We start from the raw sequence: 21,872 nt of genomic DNA, 5'->3' as shown, positions 1-21,872 counted from the left end.
ATTAATTTAATTATTTAAAAATATACGTCGCGGTCGTCGTTAGCACGTCTTGCTTTTCTCGTCGTCGTCACCAAAGTCATCTTCTCAGTATATTCTATCGACTTCCTTCTCAATCGATACTCCTTCTCAATCGATACTCCTTTCTTCATATCATCGATACTCCTTTCTTCATATCATCGATAGGGCGATAGATTGGCGTTACCAGACCCATTCCCACAACTCGGCCATCCTCTCATGCATTCGCCTCGAATGCGTCGTCGTTGCAGTCGCCACCTAGAACCCATGGTTTCATAAATTCCGCACATGTGGTAGTTTGTCTCGGTCCCTCATAGAACACCGCATCTTTGGTTACATCATAGGTATCATTCGGTTTTGATTTCGTCACACGGTAGGGGCCAAAATATTTAGCTTTTAATTTAAGCCCACCTCCTAGTTGAGTGCGTTTTATAGCTACAAGATCGTTGACTTTGTAAGTTATAGCTGGCTTTCGTCGAAGATTGTAGGAGCGCTTATTCTCATCTTGAATAGTCGCTATCTGCTGTTTGGCCTGCATTCGGAGCTCGTCTCTGTTGTCGTTAAACATCTGAATCATCTCGTCGGCAATGATCTGCTTCAAAATGAGGTCGTCTTTAGTATGCATCTTGATGCCAAAAGCAACTCAAACGGTGTAGCATGGGTACTTCTACAATACGTCGAATTGATGGTTTGTTGCTGTATTTTCTCCTCCAACTTCGGAATGTGATACTGCTTTCCAATAATTTCTTTTGTCTTTTTTACGGAGAAATGACCTCTCTCGTGCGCTGAACTTATGATCTCGCGTTGCATACTCAAAGGAACCATAATTAACTCATTGTCGTCGATAAGTTTGTGTAGAAGTCCGCATTTCATAAAGTAATTATTATGAGAGCTTCTATCTCGTAGAACGTCAATAATGGCCTTCAACTCGTCGTCCTGCACTTGGATGGATTTTAGTCTGCTATATACGGTATCGTCGGTATTCATCGATTTTATGGATGCATCGCAATCGCTTATGAGCTTAAAGTGCTCACCCAGAAGATAAACACGGAACTTTCACAATGCTACTACCACTGCCAAAAGTTCTAATTCGTAGCTCGTGAGACGTCGTTCAGCATCTGAAGTTTTTTTGCTCATGTAGTATACTGGGTGTATACTTCCATCATCAGGTGATTTCTGGAGCAGGACAGCAACAAATCCATCAATCGATGCGTCCGTGTGCAATTCGGTTTCGTGTTTTGGGTTGAATATTTTAAGACAGGCTTCATTGTAATTAGCGATTTCAAACTGTTAATCGCACTCAGCGCCCTATCGTCAATATTTTCGACGTCATCGACTTCATCATCATTTTCTTCATCGTCATCGTACTCATCATCATTATTTTCATCATATTCGTCATCATTATCTTCATCATCGTCTTCATTATTATTGTCGTCATCGTTATTGTCAATATTTTTATCGCCATTTTCGACGTCATCGACTTCATCATCATTTTCTTCATCGTCCTCGTGTTCATCATTGTTATCTTCTTCGTCATCGTTCTCATCATCGTCGTCGTTATTATCGTCATCGTCTTCACTATAGTTATCGTCGCCGTTCTCGTCATTTTCATCATCGTCATTGTTATTATCGTCGTCATCTTCATCGTTGTCGTCATCGTCATTATTATCTTCATCATCCCCATCGTCCTCATTGTTATCGTTATTGGAGTTATTACACTCACTCTTGACTTTGCGAACTGTTAAACCATCCGGTTTTATAATTATTTCGGCATTTTTAGCAAAAATTTCACCTAAAACTATTTCTTTGGGAAGTATTTCTGCGGTAACCACCAGAAATTCTGTCTCATATTCTTCACCGTCAATAAATAGTTTCTCTTTAAACGATCCGATTGGTTTTATTTTATTTTAGAACCGAAACCCGTTAAATAAATATTCACTTTATTTAAGACTGAACTGTTCAAACTTTTGTACGAAACGTCATTCATGATATTGTACTTGCTTCCCGAATCAGAGAAGGCTACGAAATTCTTATCTTGAACTCTCACTCGTTTGTACATCACTGAGTCTTCGTCCACAATTTTTCGCATATTAGATTTACTCTCACTTTCGGCTTTGTTATTATTATTTTGACAATCTTTCGAAATGTGACCAAAGCTTCTGCAATTAAAGCATCTCTTGCCTTTACTCTTATGATCGCAATTCTCGGAAACATGTCCCTTGCCGCCACAATTATAGCATTTTATAGCGTTATTATTATTATCTTTGTCATCATATTTTTCCTTTGCGTCACTCCACTGTTCTTTTGTGTTTGTATTTTTTGAATGATCATCGTTTTCCACATAGTTCACTTTTCCTTCATTTTTCGTACGCTTTTAGTTTTTCTTTGAACTCTTTGATATCTCGGGCATTATATAATATAGATTTATTAACACTTCGATCACTTATACCATCTATCACGTATTGCATAATAGCTTCATCATCTATATTTCCGCGCGTTGCTAGTTCCTTCATTATCAGTAAGTACTCTAAGACACTTTCACTTCGTTTCATTTTTCTTTCACTCATCTGTTTGTGAAGTTCTGCACTATTTGTTGTCTTTTTGAATTCACTAAGAAGTGCTTGTTTTAATGCTTGCCACGTTGATATGCCACGCTCACTTAATACAAACATACGAGCCAAACCTCTAAGAGATCGTTTTGCAAATATAAACTTATGTAAGCTGTCCCACTGCATTATAGAAGCCATATCTTCAAAATCATTAATCCACACTTCGATTGATAATGTATCGTCGCCACTAAATAAACGGATTGAATCCTCGATATCTCGAAAATTAAGAGCGAATCTTGGCACGTTCCCATTGCCTACGGCAGCGAACTCAATATTTCTTTCCATTACTGTCGAATTAGCTGTATTTGGTTTGCTTCTATTTTCTTTTTCACGAACACTCGGTATTTCTGCTGTTCTATATCTCTCGTCACTACCTGCCAGACTCACACTTTCGTCGTTAACGTTGTTCACATCGTCTATGTGCACTTCGTTTAATTCATCAGCTACAACGTTAGCGTCAAAATCATCATCGTCGTCATCTTCTTCTTGTTCATCATCGGCATCAAGCAGTTGTCCCCTTCGCATTTTCGAGAATATGTGATTTGCTAAATCGTTTACATTATGACGTATGTCAAGCAAATGGCAGATTATAACAAGATCACCGTCTGTTAGATTTGCAGCAACGAAATTTATTTTGTCCTTGTATTCTTGGCTAGTTTCATCATATTTAAATCCTTTAAATTCACGTAAGCGTTCACGATTTTTACGATCCCCTTCACTTTCAAACACAAATTTATGCAGCAAACTAATATTCTTCCTTTTTGCAAAGCGCAAATTTTTGCATACCTCTTCAAATTCACCAAGTCGCGACATTTTTTTTGTTTAATTTCACCAGTATGTGTCTCAATGTTCAAAATTTTGTATGTATTCGTAAATGTGTGTCGATCACACGCTTGTAAACTTTGCACAACATTGTGAAATAGTTTATTTTGCACGCATTACACCACATTGTGAAATACTTCACTTGGCTTTTCTTTTTAGGTTGAGCCCCCAATATATGTGGGATTGGTTTTATGTTAATATTTATTTATTATTTCATAACTTTAATCCTTAATTATTATTGTATTTAGTTTATTTATTAATTTAATTATTTAAAAATATACGTCGTGGTCGTCGTTAGCACGTCTTGCTTTTCTTGTCGTCGTCACCAAAGTCATCTTCTCAGTATATTCTATCGACTTCCTTCTCAATCGATACTCCTTCTCAATCGATACTCCTTTCTTCATATCATCGATACTCCTTTCTTCATATCATCGATAGGGCGATAGATTGGCATTGCCAGACCCATTCCCACATTACTATAGAAGGTATTTTAGAAAAGTGGGCGTGTCAACGCCCTTCCGACCTCAGAATTCGAAAAACGAATTTCTAAGGCAATTTTCAAGTTAGAGACCCCAATTTTGGAACACAGGATGAATGTCCTATTTCAAATGCAAATTTGGTCGGATAATAAATATAGAAGTTATTCAAGAAAAAAATTTTTTTTGTATTACTTCATAATTTTCATCAATTTCATTATTGTTATAAAAAAATATGCATTGTCATCTTCCATTGCGTCGATATCATTTGCAGACTCATCTGCAGATTCAACCTCACAAGTCAACAGCTGGATGACTTATACTGGCAAAGCAAGTCTCTTGTGTTTTGGATCCGCCTTTTATAGGATAATTAAATAAGTATATTCCTCATGTTAAAAATAAGTTGTGTATCGACGCCAGTTATTTCTGTGAAAGCTTCATATTTGTTGAATGCACGGCGTGCAGTATTCCCAACATTTGTGCTTCCCAATCCTCCTTGTTTAGGTTGGTCAACTTCAATCTTGTTATCGTCTTGGCTTGATATTCGCCATTTCTTCACATCCATTTTATACCCAGCCATAACTCAATATCAATTCGGTAGATGAAAAGGTGCATATTCAGTGCCGCTGCAATAGCCTCTTTTGATAATCCACTATTCGACTTGTTGTGTGATTTAATAGGTCTTGCAAAGAGCCTTTTGCTACGGTGTCCGTTATAATAATATTGTATTGTCTGATCGGCAGTCTTTTTTCTTTTTACTTACATCATGATAATTGGGATATATATTGGCTTTCCTGCAAATTGCTTTCTCTCGAATTGCGCAATATTGGTCAGTTGTGAAACCTGGATCCAGAATCAAAGCCAACGCCTCTTCAGCGGAAGATCGCAAAGGCTTTACCACGGGCTTGCGGAGAGGTCGGCTGCTTGCCTTCTTTGAGCTCTTTTACCTTTTATATTGAATGCCATTTTGGACGTCCCACTTTTTGTCTTTTTGTTTCCTTTCTATTGGCTTCTTCTCTAGTTAAAGTAAGGCTCATGGAGCATTCCATCCAATTCGAATATCTGTTTTTAAAAGTATCCAATTTCCTACAGCATTTTTGCCAATTCACCCATAAATTTGCAGAAAAGTTTTGGCTTTATCTTTTAAATATTTTGAATTTTGTAATTTAATGATTTTTTGTGGGAGATATGCCAATTTTAAATTGCACCGCAAATTTGACATTTAACACATCACGTGGTTTCCGCTTGCAACAGCTGACTTTAACAGCGGTTATTTTAACACTAAACTGTTAAATTAACATTTTAGGTATACAATATCGCGATTTGATCATTTCTGAACATGGTAACATTGAAAAAACAAATTTGAATTCTTGCGAAAAATGAGTTTTGGCCACGAAAACGGGTCAAATTCAACATAGTGCAATGGTTAAATATATTATGATTTTATAAATATTTTGTTAAATACTTTTATATTGTTGATATTATATTTTTGTAAATATTTTGTTAAATACTCTTATGTTGCTGATATTATGATTTTGTTAATATTATTTTGTTAAATATTATGATTTTATAAATACTGAAAAATTACAAGAGTTTTTGCAATTATTAATTTTCCGCTTTATTCGCGAACAAAGTATGGACCTAATTGTTGTTGTTACAAACGACGAAAACGAAAACGGAGTAAATGATGACGCGCTGTAGAGTTCTCAATTTCAACTGTGTTTATAATTCTATGCTAAGTTACATTAAGCCTAACTTAACTAGAGTGGCGAAGCGAGGCGAATTCGCTCAGAGAGCAAAACGAAAGCTTTATTGCGCTCTCGCTTCGCCCTAATTCTAATAACTTCATTTGGTATTTCATGCTCTTAACTAATAACTATCAAATGCGCCAACACCGGCCCCGATGAACGGCTGTGCCTTCATCCGATTGGCAGAGGCGCCAATTTGTGTATTGGCCGTTTAAACAGCCCTCCTGTGCTGGTTCGCACGTCTGCGACGCGCACCGCCCCGTCCGCTCCTGGATACACCGCCACGACTCGACCCACCATCCACTGCATCGGCGGCTGGTTGTCTTCTGCGACGACGACGAGCTCTCCGACTTGCAGATTCGGCTGCAACTGGTCCCACTTGGCCCGTGCCTGCAGGCCGAGCACATACTCCCGGGACCATCGCTGCCAGAACGCTCGCTTGAGCGACGAGACAGCTCGCCATCGCCTTAAGCAACTCAGACCCTCCTGGTCCGGGGTCCGCGATGCTGCCGGTGCCACCAGTGGTCCGCCCACCAGTAGATGCCCGGGGTTAGCGCCTCGCCGTCGTTGGGGTCTTGGCTTACGGCTCCTAGCGGGCGGGAGTTGAGCACCGCCTCGACCGCCACGACCACTGTCTGCAGCTCCTCGAGCGTGAGCAGGGCGTTGCCCACCGTCCGTAGGAGTAGGTGCTTTGCAGACTTCACACCTGCCTCCCATAGTCCTCCGAAGTGAGGAGCCCTCGGCGGTATGAACGCAAATTCGCATCCGCTTCTTGATGCGAAGTCGCGAACTGCGTTCTCCTCGGCCTCGACTCGCCTCCTTAGCTCCTCCAGATGGCGACTTGCTCCGACGAAGTTCGTCGCGTTGTCGCAATGGACTCGGCTCGGACATCCTCTTCGACCAACAAACCTTTGGAAAGCCATTAGAAATGCGTTAGTTGACAGATCAGATACAATTTCTAAGTGAACCGCTTTTGACGCAAAACAGACGAACAAAGCTATGTACGACTTGTACGGCGGCTTTCCGCGAATCCTATAGGTTGTCTCAACCGGGCCACAAAAATCTACGCCACAAATTGAAAATGGGCGGAGCGCTCGGAGTCGATCAGCAGGCAAATTTCCCATTATTTGCGTAAGCAACCGAGGTTTGCATTTAAAGCAACGGATGCATGATCGTACTGTCTGACGACAAAGCTCTTGAGCATTAACTAACCAAAGTCGTTCTCTAAGAATGCTCACGAGCGCTCTTGGGCCAGCGTGACAGTTGGTCAAGTGAAGGTACCTCACATAGCTGCGAGCAAATTGTGAGCGCTTCGACAAGAGGAGTGGAAACTTAGCATCATACGAAATAGGAGCATTTACCAGTCGCCCCCCGACTCGCAACAACGAAAACGAACACCAAGATCCTTCATACTCATGTATGAAAGGATTGAGTCGTTGTAGACTCGAGCTCACACGTGTACTCTTACGAACCCTTTCTATATCGTCTCTGAATTCGAAATCTTGCATTACTTCTACTATTTTACTGAATGCTTCTTTCAGTTCTGATGCCGTTGGAACCAGTTCAAATTGAACTGTTTTGTCTTTGCATCTTCGAATGAAGCGGAACACATAAGCGAACACTCTCAACAGACTTGTGTGCGACGAAAAACTTTCGATCGAGTCCACTAGATCTGACTTTACCACTATAGCTGTCAGTCCAACAGCTGTTTTGCGCACTTCCAAATTGCGCGTCTCTTCAGAGACGAAATGGTGGTTAACTGGCCATGCGTCGTGTGGTTCCATCAAGAATGACGGACCACTAAACCACATTGACGCGCACAGTTCAGTCACATCGCAACCTCTCGATACAATGTCTGCGGGGTTCTGCTTAGTTGGCACATGACGCCATTCCACGCTCTCTGACCACTCTTGAATCTCGGCCACTCGATTCGACACGAATGTCGCGAGAGTGGAAGGATGTGACCGGATCCAATGAAGAGTGACTTCCGAATCTGACCAAAGAACCGTCCGTTCAATTGGTGATCGGATCAATCTTCGTATGCGGTGGCAGAGTTCTGCAAGAAGGTGAGCTGCACACAACTCAAGTCTAGGAAGAGTCTTAGTCTTGAGGGGCGCTACTTTTGATTTTGAGGTTAGTAATGATACTTTACAACCTTCTGCAGTTTGCGTACGAACGTAAATACACGCCCCATACGCTCTTATTGAGGCGTCGGCGAAACCATGTATCTCTATCGGTGACGTAGGCTCTGTGAACAAATATCGTGGCACTTTTATATTTTGCAATTGTGTCAAATTTGACTTCAATTGCTGCCACGATGTATCCAAACTCAATGGTATGGATTCGTCCCACTCCAACTTTTGAAGCCAGAGCTCTTGAAGCAGTATCTTTGCTTTTATAATTAAGGGACTCAATAGGCCAAGCGGATCGAATAACCGCGATGTCACCGAGAGAATGTTCCGTTTTGTCGCTTTAAGACCCATGAATGAATCGTCGATCCGGAATTGGAACACGTCTTCATTTGGCAACCAAATCACACCTAGAGTCTTGGTTGCGTCAGTCTCGGAGATCGTTATCGGCTTTGGTGTACTGTTTGATGCGGAGAACCCAGGAGCATTCGAGAACCACTTCGCAAGTTCAAAACCTGCTCCTAGCAGTATCTGCGACACTTCAGACTTAATTGTCTTCAGGTCCTCGACGCATGCGGCACCAGTCAACATATCGTCAACGTAGAAGTCTTGCCTGATAACCTCAGCTGCCATGGGGTGCGAGGATTTCGCAATCTCGCTCAGCTGGATCAAACACCGTATGGCCAAGAAATGGCGCTGGCGCAGTGCCATATGTTACAGTATTTAATCTGAATAATCTCAACGAGTCTGATGGATCTTTTCTCCACACTATGAGCTGATAGTTTCGATCTGCCTCGTGCACCATAACTTGGCGGTACATCTTTTTGATGTCGGCTGTTAATGCATATTTATGCAATCGAAAACGAAGCAGAGTCGAAAACAGCTCTTCTTGAATGGTCGGCCCGACCATCAGAATGTCATTCAACGCCTTATGTGTCGAAGTGCGACACGAAGCATCAAATACGACCCTCAGCTTTGTCGAAGTGCTTTGGGGCCGTAATACACATTGGTGCGGAATCACATAGTGTGGTGTACTTGGAAGGATGTGACTCACTTCGGACATGTGGCCCATCTCTACATATTCTTCCATAAATTCCAAGTACATTCGCTTTAACTCGGGATCTCGAGTTAAGCGTTTTTCAAGCGACAAAAACCGCCGTTTAGCAACTTCAAATGAGCACCCAAGCTGGTGCGAATCTGATTTGAACGGCAGTCTTACTTCGAAACGACCAGACGGCAATCTTCTCACATTATTTGTGAAATGATCTTCACAACTTTGTTGTTCAGCGGAAAGGACTTTGGAGGGAGAGCGCACATCTTCGACAGTCCAAAACTTCAGCAAGGTTTTGTCAATCGAGCTCAAACTTTCTTCCTGATAGCTCAGATTGACAGTCATCTTCTGGTGAGATTTTTCACCAGGAGTGTACCGCCCCGAGACAATCCACCCAAGGCTTGTCTTTTGGAGGATTGGACACTCTGGACCTTGCTTGATTTGGCCAACGGACAATAGGTCAAAGAATGTTTCTGCGCCGATAAAAAGATCAATTTTCTGCGGTTTGAAAAAATAGGGATCCGCTAGCTGAATATTGTCAGGTATCTTCCAGCCACTGACATTTACAGTGTGATCTGGCTGATAACCTGAGATCGATTTGAGGATCCATAAATCGATCGCGTATTCATTGCAGCCAACTCGCGACTTCACCACAGTGTGTATCTTTTTCTTAACTTGAGAATTGGATTCACCAATGCCAAGCAAGCTGATGCACGAGTCTTCTCTACGCAAATGCAGCCGCTGAGCTAGTTCCTCAGTCACAAAATTAATTTGTGACCCAGAGTCCAGCAAAGCTCGGGCTAAGACGAAATCGCCTGAATTCGTCTTTATTTTGATGACTGCTGTGGCCAGGATCACTTTATCCGACACGGTCGCATGCATCGCATGTGAAGTGGATGGACGATCAGGCTCAACAGCGGAGAGACTCGGGGTGGTAACGCTCTACTATTTGTAGTCGCAGAATATATGTGCAGCAACGTATGATGTGAACGGCTGCACACACGACACTTTTTTGCCTTACATTTGGCGACAGTGTGACCCTTCCGAAGACAATTTATGCATAATGCAGTTGTTTTCGCGTAGTCGAATCTCTGTTTAACTGCCAAGGCAGCAAACATCGAGCAACTCACGATGGAATGATCTTCGGAATTGCAATATTCGCATATTTGGGTCTTTTGATCAATCTTATCTTTGAGCGTCGTACACGAAAACGAGCTTTTATTAAGCTGTTTAGTGGAAACGGCTTGACTATCGGACTTTGTCGAATTCTCAGCTGACAAGTGCTGATATCGACGATTAAGCACAGTTTCACACTCACTCCATAATGGAATTTTCGTGTAATCTAGCTGCTCATCCCACTTCTTCTTTGTTATTGCATCAACTTTGTGCATGACCAGGTGAATAAGGATTGCATTTGCAATCTTCTTATCATCACCTATCGACAACAAAGATCCGTATATCGCAGAGACAGTGTCAATCAAGTTTCGCAACGCTGAAGCGGAGGGCTGCGAAATCTTTGGCAAATTGAAAAGAGCAGTGATATTTTCATTAAATATCAGACAATCATTGTCATATACTCTTTCAAACTTGCCATTGCTTTCTCATAGTTGTCCTCGGTGACTTGAAACGCTCTCACCGTTCCAAGAGCCTCACCAGAGAGACAAGAAATGAGATGATTGAATTTCTCAATGCGCGGAATTGAATGGTCATTGTCAACAAGAGTCTCAAACAAGCTTATGAAATTTTTAAATTCGGAATACTTTCCGCTGAACTTTGGCAATGAGAGTTTAGGTAGACGGGTACGAGGAGCGGCAATCGGCTGAATCGATATATTGGCGGATGAATTATCGGTCAACGATTTCACCATCGCCTTCAGCCTTGCCTTTGCAGTAATGCAAATCTCTTCTAGCTCGCACCGGTAATCGTCATATTCGTCAAATGTCTCAATTCTGCTTTGATATTTGAGAGCATTTTCAATATGCGACGACAACATCTCAAGCCTGCACTCTAGCTCTGTCAAATCTCGACCGATCGTGTCATCGAGAATTTGATTATTAACTCTGCAAATGCTCTTCACGCAAATAGCAAGTTTCTTTTAGAGCCTTCAAGAGTTTCTTTCGAATTCATTTTTATGTAGATTATTAGAGGAGACGACAAAAATATAAAAATAAAATAAATAAATAAAATACAAAATAAATCTTGTTGCTTCCAACAACAACAACGAAAACGAAAATTAAAAAAAAAAAAATTATTTTTTTTTTGAATTATTATTTTGAACTATTTTTTTTTTTTTATTTTTTACTTAATTTTAAATTGTCCTAAGCTAACCACTAAGCTTTCTCGGACAATAATAGGGGAGTACACAATTCGAGGGAGCAAACGAGATATCGCACTGATATGCTCAACCAACGAATGTAGGGGAGCGAGTTCTAAGCGCTGCAAAGCGCGCGACAACGAAAAGTGCAAGCAACAACACAGACTACAGAGCGCAATGCACTGTGCAGATGCTGGCTTGCTAACGTACGTATGTGTGTATGTGCGCTGTTTCTAAGCGCGCGAAACGAAAACGAAAATGCAAGCAACAACAACACGGAGCCGAAATGCACCGGTGCAGTGTTGGCTTGCGGGTATATATGTATGTATATACGTATGTATGTGCGCTTAGCAACAGCACACAACTTACAGCGGCTACGAATCTGGTGACAAAGGGGCGACGAAAGCGAAAATTGCAACGAACTGAGAGAAGAAGTTCGATGCAATGGAAATAAGAATTTCCCTAGTCACTTTCACTTAGAAAACAAAACAATATTCTGCCTAAGCGGTTCACTTTTTAAATTAAAATATAAATTTAAAACAAATGCTCTACTATTACGTATGTGCCAAGAATTGAAAGCGTCACTAGAATTTTGCAACTTGGCAACCAATTCAGTTGTTCGCTTTCAATTTTTCGCACAGTACCTGGAATTGGCGATCTGTAATGATCCCAGCCACTTTCCTCTGTGTGTTCTGCTTGGTGCAGGGTATCCTCCAGCGATGACGCAAAGAATCCAGCGATGACACCAACACAAGAGAAATCACAGCACTGGCACAGTCAATAGTTTGTTTATATTTTTAAAACGACCGGCGCGAATTTGTTTTGGTTTGTTTTCTGTTTTATGTTTTAAATCAAGCACTCGCGTTCAACAACAATTAGAGTCCACCCGGGGCGCCATGAAAAATTACAAGAGTTTTTGCAATTATTAATTTTCCGCTTTATTCGCGAACAAAGTATGGACCTAATTGTTGTTGTTACAAACGACGAAAACGAAAACGGAGTAAATGATGACGCGCTGTAGAGTTCTCAATTTCAACTGTGTTTATAATTCTATGCTAAGTTACATTAAGCCTAACTTAACTAGAGTGGCGAAGCGAGGCGAATTCGCTCAGAGAGCAAAACGAAAGCTTTATTGCGCTCTCGCTTCGCCCTAATTCTAATAACTTCATTTGGTATTTCATGCTCTTAACTAATAACTATCAAATGCGCCAACAAATACTATTCTGAAAATAATAAAATTTGAAATAAATGCGTTAAACACAAATTCTAAATATCTTAATTATTTATTGATTACAAAGTAGGATGAAATTTCTGTTCGAATTGGTTCAGCGTCGCTATCGAAATCATTTTTTTCTTATGCGTCTTCGTATGATTTCTCGAGCTAATGTGGTTCATCGGGGCTTGGTTCCAAAATTCCCTGAATATCAATGTTTTTACGTTTCGTGAAATTATGTAAAATACAACTACTACAACGATTATCGAGTCCTTTTCCAATTCGCCGAAATCGAGCTTTCAAATGTCCGAAAGCATTTCCGACCACTCTGCGTGATTTGGCTAAAGTGTAATTGAAAGCCTTCATAGTTTCATTCTCAGTAGTTGAAAAAGCATATGGCTTTATTACTTGACTCGAAAATTTGAAAGCCGAATCGCCAATCACCACAACAGGCACATCAACTCCCGAAATAATGCGCGAGTTATTCTTCAAAAGTGTCGACTCATCTAATAATTGTCGTAGCTGACTTCGCTCAAAAATTTGTGAGTCATGGCAGCGTCCTGGGCCTCCGACGTTTATATAAAGAAATCTATATCTAAAATTACATTTGACATCAATATACAAATGCAAAAATGAGTATCACTCAATAATTGCATATTGCATCAACCATTGCTAACAATATATATAGTTGAGTACCAGCCTTTGTAATTAAAATAGTCAGCTGTATCAGTTGCACATGGATGAATATCAATGTGACAGCCATCTAAAAATTCTTTCATTAATAAAATTCCATGAAAACTATAATTCTACTCTATACTACTACTCACCAATCGCGCATTGTGGGAAGCCAAATTCTTCAAAGCCTTTAACACATTCCTCCAATTTTGATTGCGTGAGGAAGTTCTGCGGGATGTAGTCGGATGACAGAGCTCTACAGGTCTCATGGCAAAATTCTAGCAATAATTTGCAGACCATTGCTTTCGACACACCAAACAACGTGCCCACTGTCCGATACTCCGCAGAAGATCATAAGGTATATAATGTGATTGCAACCCGCTTATCGAGAGGAATGGCCTTTCCAAATGCGGTGTCTTTTTGGGCCAATCCACAAAGGCGTTCCACAAGGATGCCAAACTCCTCCCTATTCATTCCAAAATGTTCTACAAAAGAAGATTCGTTGCTTCCAAGAACATCGCGCTCCGTTAATTTTCCCTCCAATTCGTCAAAATCCTCATCAAAATCTTGCAATTTAAGATAATTTTCCATTTTAAATGCGCGTGCTGTTATTTGCAATTAAAGAAGATTTGGTTTCTCATAGCGCACTCTTTATCCTCTTCTTTGCCTTTTTAGCAAGTTCCTTCGAGATTTCAGTTGCCTTGGCCCGACCACACTTTACGCCCTTCGCCATTTTTGAATCGGGGCAACAGACCCGCAGCAAATCCGGCAAGTAGTCCATCAGCAAAAAAAGGAGGTTATGCATTACCAAAAACATAACAAGGGCGTACATCGGCATCGCGCACCTGCTTATAATTATTCTCATTATGTTCCTTTGTAAATGCGTCGATTTTCAGTTGGTTTTCCTTTTTTTACGCAACGTACATATATGTGAAGCTTAGTCGAATGTCTTTGGATGTGGGTCAGGTGATTGCGTAAAAGTTTTACGGTAAAACTAAACCACAGGGAATACAAGTCGTACGCCCGTCGTCGTTCTTCAGTCAGGAAAATTTTTCCAGCCATTTAGCACGCACTTTGCGATTTTCCGAAACAGAAATTCTACGACGAAGAAATGTTAGGTAGTTTGTTGGAAAAATAACCCTTTTACTCTTACTTTTGGTTTGTGGGATGTGAATCGCTTGAAGTCTCAGTATGCGTTTGCGGCGTGGGCGCAGTTTTATTTAAATATCTTGAAGTTAAAACAAACCTGCATGTAGATGATAAAATTAGCTATATTGTATTTGAGATACACAAATCTATATGATTTTTTTACCTACTTCTCCATTTGGCACAATTTATTTTCGCACAATTTGAGATACAACAATCACCACCAGTAGTTGAAATAACACGTTTCTATACAAAGCACATTTCTATACAAGGAAGTACATGTCATTAATGTCAATTTAGGGGTAATAAAGATGCAATTTAATTAGGGAAACCTATTGAAAATGTCAAGTATGAGGTAATAAAGATGCAATTTAATTAGGGTTAGTTGTGGAAATGACAAGTGTGGGGTAATAAAGATGCAATTTAATTAGGGTTAGCTGTGGAAATGACAAGTGTGGATTTGTGTGACGAATCGTACGCGACCCGAGACGGGGCGATGAAAGGATCGGGATCGGGGTCGGGGGCGTTTCGTCAGACAAATCCTTCGGAGTCGGGGTCGGGGTCGAGATCGCTTGTCCCGAGACGCCCTCGGTGTCGGAGTCGAGATCGCTTGTCCCGACACGCCCTCGAGGTCGGGGTCGCAATCGGTCTCGCACTCGGGGTCGCAAACGAAAACGATTCGTAGATCGAGGACGAAAACGTGCAACGAACATGTGCTACGATACGCTCTCGAGGTCGAGACGAGACGGTGAGGGATCGTGGTCGGTGTCGCAATCGAAAACGATTCGTAGATCGAGGGCGAAAACGTATGACGAACACGTGCTACGATACGCTCTCGAGATCGAGACGAGACGGTGAGGGATCGCGGTCGGGGTCGCAATCGAAAACGATTCGTAGATCGAGGACGAAAACGTGCAACGAACACGTGCTACGATACGCTCGAGGGCGTGTGTCCCGAGACGAGACGGTGAGGGGGTCGGGGTCGCAGTCGAAAACGATTTGTAGATCGAAGGCGCCTTGCACGCTAGCTAGCATCGCTAGCTGTAAAACGATCGTAGGCGCCACGCTATCTATAAAACGAACAAAGGTGTGGCGCCCACTTGTCTCGTCTTTTCGAATGTATTCGAAATCGGAGCGGAGGAAGGACGATGTGATGAAGGTTAAAAAGGATGGGAACGTGATGTAATTCAGACGAGAGTACAACACCATTTCCAAGACACTTGAAGATAAAATAGAAAATCTAAAAAGAAAAGCCGAATATTATAAGCAAGATGGAATGAGGGTAGCACACCATGAATACCCATAGATATTCGTCCACTATTCAATTTTCCTCGGTTTTCATCCAAAAACCTAAAATCCTTAAAATCACTTCTAGTTTGTGACTCGAAGATACACATCGGCTCCGTGATTCTTCAAAGTTAACAATATTTAAAAATTGTTAAGTGAATAATTGTGTAGTGAAAAATTGTTTAAACATTCAGTATTAACAATAAAACCCTCGTCGAAAACAAAATATAATTGTGCAGTGAAAATTGTTAATAACTTTCAAAATCAAGTTTGTTTAAACAAATTATAAAATTCGAAATTATTATTAAACAACATTGTAAAATCAATTTTACAATACAAAATCAAATACTTTAAAAACAATACTTCAAATAAAATAAACTTTATTTCATTCAACCATCAAATAAAAAGAAACAAACAAAAACATCAACATGAATCCCGAGAATATCAACAACTTCAACTACACCACCAACACCATCAATGGGGAGTATTGCTATTCCTGCCAGCATTACCTACCTGCAGGTATGCAATGGCATTTCCACGCTCGCACTGATATACATAAATACAACTCTATCCGTCCGGTGGACGGAAGAATCAACATGAATCCCGAGAATATCAACAACTTCAACTACACCACCAACACCATCAATGGGGAGTATTGCTATTCCTGCCAGCATTACCTACCTGCAGGTATGCAATGGCATTTCCACGCTCGCACTGATATACATAAATACAACTCTATCCGTCCGGTGGACGGAAGAATCAAGCAGATTTTGAATGGGTACAAGGGATGTATTCTCCAATACATGTTTGAGAATGAGGGAGCGGATGTAAGGATGCCTATTGAATTCCTAAATGAGGCTGGATTAGCACTGATCCCTCACTTGGAATGCGTGATGACTACCCACCTATCATCCAAATGCAATTTTGAGTTGTTTGCTGAGTACATGCTAATAAAAGAGTATGATATTCAACAAGAAATAAAATCGTTCCAGAGCACAATGTCTCAGGTTACGACTGGATCCGACTTCACCCGCTTCTTTGAATCGCATAAAAATGTGATAGACGCAAAAATGAGTGAGTTTCAGGAAAAGGATAGTGGATGGACCTTGACACGAATTATTAGGCTGGAGCTTAATGTTTACAAATGTGATCCGACAAAAGGATCTAACCATTTTGAGCTTCCGCTTAAATTAAAAATAGAAAGGCAGTTGTTAATGTACATAACAAAGATGCCTTCTGTTTTAAGTGGGCAATTATATCGGCCCTCAAACCAATAAGTAGATCATACCATTGCAATAGTTATGGTGTTGAGATCACGTCCCCAATAATTGAGGTGAACAACATAAAGATTGACTTCAATGGATTAGCATTCCCGATGGAAATTGAAAAATAAAAGAGTTCACTCAACGAAACCCTCACATAAGTTTAAATGTTTTCGGGTATGATGAGGAATCTGACAAAATAATTGGACCGCTTTACTGCGATGGAGTGGAAATGAGAATCCACATTAATTTATTATTCGTTGACGGACCAACGGCGGGTATTCATGGACACTATGTGTGGATTAAAAATATTTCATCGTAAGTACATTCATTAAATTTGAAAATATCACAATCACCTTACAATTTCAATTTTCATACACAGTCTACTTGCCAAACAACTGGGTAAACATCGAGTTAAGCGTTGGTTCTGTAAACAATGCTTACAATACTCAACGAGTGAGGAGAGGGCGGCTCAACATACATTGAGATGTAGTCGGGTGGTTACCGAGGGACCAAGGAAGGATCAGAAGATTACCTTTAAAAACCATCACCGTCAGTTGGAGGTTCCGTTCGTCGTGTATGCAGACTTTGAATGTATATTGGAACCAGTATCATTAGATGTAAGTGTAAACACGAAAATTATTAATAAGCATGTGCCAGTAGCATTTGCATACTACATAAAGTGTGCATTTGACTCTGGCTTAGATAAGTTTGTTTCGAAGACAGGAGGTGATGTCGCTCGCACTTTCATTAAAAATTTAACGTCAGATTTGTCCGATTTGTATGAGAACCACATGAAAATAGTGGTTCCAATGCACATGACTCATAATGAGTTAGATAATTTTAGGAAAGCGACCATTTGCCACATATGTAAGGGTATTTTAAATAATGATAGAGTGAAAGATCATTGTCATTTTACAGGTAGATATAGAGGTGCAGCCCATAATTCCTGTAATCTTAATTACAAGACGGGTGATTTTATCCCCGTATTCTTTCACAATTTCTCCAAATACGATTCTCATTTGTTTGTTAAAGAACTTGGAGAAATTGAGGGGGAAATAAAAGTTATTCCTTTGAATAAGGAATTGTATATTTCAATTTCTAAATATCTCCCTCTAAGGAAAAATACGTTAGAAATCAGGTTTTGGATACTATCAGATTCATGCCCTCTAGTCTAGACACACTCGCGGGAATTTGAGTGAGGAGAATTTCAATGTGCTGAAATCACAGTACAAAAACAAGTCCGATTTTGAACTACTTCGCAGTAAAGGAGTTTTCCCATATGAATATTTAGATTCTGTTGAAAAACTAGATGAAACTTCTCTCCCACCGAGATCCAAGTTCTATAGTAATTTAATAGAGTCAGAATGTTCAGAAGAGGATTACGCTCATGCCATCTAAGTATGGTATCATTTTAATTGTCGTTCATTGAAGGAATACTTAGAATTGTATTTGAAAACTGATGTTTTATTGTTAACAGACGTTTTCCAAAATTTTAGGGCAATTTGTTCTTCAATTTACAATCTTGACCCAGCCCATTATTACACTACACCAGGATTGTCGTGGGATGCTATGTTAAAAACCACAGAGATTGAACTCGAGTTACTCACTGACATTGATATGATTACATATTTTAAGAGTGGAATTCGGGGTGGGTTGGTGCAATGTAGTCATAGGCATACAAAAGCAAACCACAAATACTTAAAAGATTTCGATCCTACTAAAGAATCGGAATTTTTAATGTATGTGGATGCAAACAATTTGTATGGATGGGCTATGTCTGAACCACTACCTTACGGTGAGTTCAAATGGTTAGACACGAATCAGATTAAGAGTTTTAATCTAGAAAATATTCATGAAAATAGTGAGTATGGATATATTCTAGAGGTTGATCTAGATTACCCTTACTCACTTCATGATGAACATAATGATCTACCATTCTGTCCGGATAACAAGCTACCATCAAGCAGTTGTAAAACTCCCAAGTTAATAGCCGATCTCGCTGAAAAGAAGAATTATATCATATACTATAAGACTTTAAAACAGTGTATGAGACATGGCTTGGAATTAAAAAAATTCACTCCATCCTTCAATTTAGGCAGAAAGCCTGGCTCAAGAAATATATTGATATAAACACTGAGCATAGGACCAGAGCCAAAAATAATTTTGAAAAAGATTTTTTCAAATTATTGAACAATGCTGTTTAGGGAAAAAACCATGGAAAACAGTGAAAAAAGGGTGGATGTACGGATAATAACGGAGTGTCCAATTGAAAATAGGAAGTCAGGACGACCCAAATTATGTGCCAGGGTTTTAATATCAAAATCTAATTTTCATAGTGCATCAAAGTTCAGTGAAACTATGTATGCAATTCAAATGAAGAGGTTACACAACATTTGTGATAAACCAATTTATTTAGGATTTGTAGTGTTGGAGATGTCAAAATACAAAATGTATGACTTCCATTATGACTACATGAAACATGAAAGTTTGGGAAAGCACTCAAATTAAATTATATGGATACGGATTCATTTATTTACAGCATAAAACAAATGATTTTTATGCAGATATTCGGGATGATGTGGAGTTAAAGTTTGATACGTCCGAATATCCAGATGAATTGGCCGAGTTGTATAAGTTTAAGAAATGTAATAAGAAACGATTGGGTTTCTTTAAGGATGAGTTGCATGGGAAACCAATGACTGAGTTTGTTGGTTTACGCTCAAAAATGTATGCGTACACTTATGAAAATTTCGATAACTTTAGTGAAATATGTATCAAAAAATAAGGGGTAAAGGCATGTTGTTTGATGGGCATTTCATTATCAAATTATTCAAATACTTTGTATACAGGAAAGCAAGAACGTTCTAGTATGCAGATGTTTAGGTCTAGAGGGCATGAAATCACTACAGTCGAAGTAACAAAACTACATTAGATAGTGAGGATGATAAGCGAATAATAGAAGAAGATAAGATTTCAACTATAACAAGAGCACATTATTTAGTAATTCCCTTTGAAATTCAGAGTTCCATATCAATTCTAGAAGCGGAGTCAAGAGTTTGGCGCAGCCAAATGTTTGCGCTAGAGAACTCACACAGTAATCAAACTAGTGTGAACAAAATAAATAATCTTAAAAGAAAGTTGGATAATAATGAAAGTGCGATCAACATTTACGAAGGACAATTAGTATTACATTTCATGTTAATGGATAGGTTGAAAAAAAGAAAACTAGATGTTTAGATTAATAAAACAATACTTTATTGAAAATTAAAATGTATAAATTAAAAAATAAAAAATGTTTAAAAGTACATATTAGTAAATTAAGAAAAATAAAAAATTATAAATAACTTAAAGATAAAATAAAAAGAAAAAAAAAATACAAAACACAAAATTGTTTTCAATCTTATAATATTACAAAATTTCATTCTTATGAATCCAGCTGTCTTCGGTTTTGGGAAACCCAACCAGCGCACTAGAGCTCTATTGCCTTTATTTTTAACACTTTTTCAACCAGATAAGTGTTAGGAAAACTTGTTTTTTTCAGTTCCTCTTTGTAGAAACCACCTCGAATTGGATTCCCATTGAAGTCTTGTAGTAAGTATGTTGTTGGGTAAGTATTTTGTACTTTGTTTATTTTAAAAATTTCAGTTGTCCAATTAGGAGTATAGCCTTTTTCAAATACGTGTTTGTACTTGCTGATGCGTACATAATCACCCATTTTCAATTTGCTTCCCGCAAACATTTTAATGTTATTGTAGACGGTTTTCAAAATATGTTTCTCATTTTTAGTGTTTACATTAACGGGTGGCATTCGTATAGTTCTATGATGTCTATTATTGTAAACGGAAATTAGTGATTTGAATATATCAACCCACTTGTATGTCCTATTGAAACTGAATTCACGCCACATTAGGTCTTTTAATGATCTATTAAATCGTTCAACAATTGAGGCCTTTAGACTACTAAATGTTGAATAGTGGTTGATTCCATATCGTTTCATTAATATCTTAAATTGGGTGTTAAAGAACTCTTTTCCATCGTCTGTTTGAAGATTTTTGGGGAATCCTCTCCCTGATTGAAATATTTTCTCCATGGCCTCAGCAACGTCTTTTGCATTTTTAGACTTTATTGCTTCCCCCCATCCAAATTTTAAGAATGTGTCTATCACTGTTAGCATGTAGCGATACCCATTGTTTGAGTGTGCATACTTCCCCATTTCAACCAAGTCAGCTTGCCATAATTCGTTTATCCCTTTTGTTATGACTCTACGTCTAAGAAAATGCTTACGTGAAGGAGCATGTATTTCATTAATTATTCCCCGTCTAGACATATTTATTACTTTCGAATATGAGAGCGTACAATTTTATCAAGAATATCTGATGTAGTTTTCTCAGTCTTGATTATTCGCTGTTCAACTGTAGACAATTTATCGGATAATAATCTCTCATTCCTTTCTTGATGACTTGAAATCATTGATGTTAGAAAATTTCTCAGATCGTCTACAACTTGGTCCACATATTCTTTTATCGCCAAGTCGGCATTCTCAATTGGTAAGCGACCATTTTTAAACGTCTTCCTTGTATATTGTAACTTCCATCATTATCAATGTAGAGTCCTGGTATTTTCTCACGTCGTTTTAAATGAATAGAGATCTGCTTATCATTTACATAACGTCCAAACTTGTCAACAGACATGATGATTATAAGTTCATTTCAATGTTATCAATCAATTATATATGAATTTAGTGTATAATTTGAGCCTCTCTCAATTCTTCAATTATTGATGTAATTTCATTAGTATGATTCGTATTTCCAGCTGTTTAAGAGGCAATTAAGAGTTGTAATCGTTCAACCAACTCATTTGGATCGTCCCAATATACATAATTGGGTTTATTCGTCGCGACTGACATGAAACCAGTCCCAGAAACAATAGAATTTGAGAATTTAGGTGTAAACTCGGCAGTACGTGATTTTGTTAAGAGTGGTTTAATAATTTTTGTATATTTCTTTGCCCTTGTTCCTCTGATCTGTCCATCGGAATTAAAATTTCTCCGGTGCACATTAGTTATCAATAAAATTTCATTATATATTTCTAGATCATTTGAATTATAATTTTGAGGTAGGCG

General features: G+C 39.2%; 2 protein-coding genes and 1 long non-coding RNA gene across 3 annotated transcripts; all 3 read right to left on the bottom strand.

The window, feature by feature from the left end:
* Nucleotides 1-232: 232 nt before the first annotated feature.
* LOC133849964 (protein PFC0760c-like) lies at nucleotides 233-3,149 on the bottom strand. Its single transcript, XM_062285953.1, has 3 exons — nucleotides 2,999-3,149; nucleotides 1,316-1,753; nucleotides 233-657 (listed from the first exon to the last, which is right to left on the bottom strand). Exons 1-3 carry the CDS (start codon nucleotides 3,147-3,149, stop codon nucleotides 233-235), a joined length of 1,014 nt encoding a protein of 337 aa, XP_062141937.1.
* A 2,482-nt stretch (nucleotides 3,150-5,631) lies between these two features.
* Nucleotides 5,632-11,870, bottom strand: LOC133849957 (uncharacterized). Its single transcript, XM_062285946.1, has 2 exons — nucleotides 11,809-11,870; nucleotides 5,632-6,579 (listed from the first exon to the last, which is right to left on the bottom strand). Exon 2 carries the CDS (start codon nucleotides 6,559-6,561, stop codon nucleotides 5,842-5,844), a length of 720 nt encoding a protein of 239 aa, XP_062141930.1. The 5' UTR covers nucleotides 6,562-6,579; nucleotides 11,809-11,870; the 3' UTR covers nucleotides 5,632-5,841.
* Nucleotides 11,871-12,519: 649 nt separating this feature from the next.
* Nucleotides 12,520-13,572, bottom strand: LOC133849966 (uncharacterized). The gene is made up of 3 exons (XR_009895544.1): nucleotides 13,205-13,572; nucleotides 12,951-13,140; nucleotides 12,520-12,878 (listed from the first exon to the last, which is right to left on the bottom strand). It is a non-coding gene; the product is annotated as an uncharacterized LOC133849966 (long non-coding RNA).
* Nucleotides 13,573-21,872: the final 8,300 nt, after the last annotated feature.

Source organism: Drosophila sulfurigaster, unplaced genomic scaffold (genome assembly GCF_023558435.1).
Source record: "Drosophila sulfurigaster albostrigata strain 15112-1811.04 unplaced genomic scaffold, ASM2355843v2 ctg54_pilon, whole genome shotgun sequence".
Lineage (NCBI taxonomy): Eukaryota > Metazoa > Arthropoda > Insecta > Diptera > Drosophilidae > Drosophila > Drosophila sulfurigaster.
The sequence above is the reverse complement of the archived record's forward strand: the minus strand, read 5'-3'. Positions and strand labels throughout refer to the sequence as shown.

Bases quoted from the DNA above. Each gene is read 5' to 3' on its own strand.
- LOC133849964 (XM_062285953.1), bottom strand. From the start codon at position 3,149: ATGCGAAGGGGACAACTGCTTGATGCCGATGATGAACAAGAAGAAGAT. The intron at 1,754-2,998 runs GTAGTGACGAGA...ATGGTTTAACAG, and splicing joins CGAAAGTGTGAGTCTGGCAG to TTCGCAAAGTCAAGAGTGAG. The intron at 658-1,315 runs GTGCGATTAACA...ACACCGTTTGAG, and splicing joins TATTGACGATAGGGCGCTGA to TTGCTTTTGGCATCAAGATG.
- LOC133849957 (XM_062285946.1), bottom strand. From the start codon at position 6,561: ATGTCCGAGCCGAGTCCATTGCGACAACGCGACGAACTTCGTCGGAGC.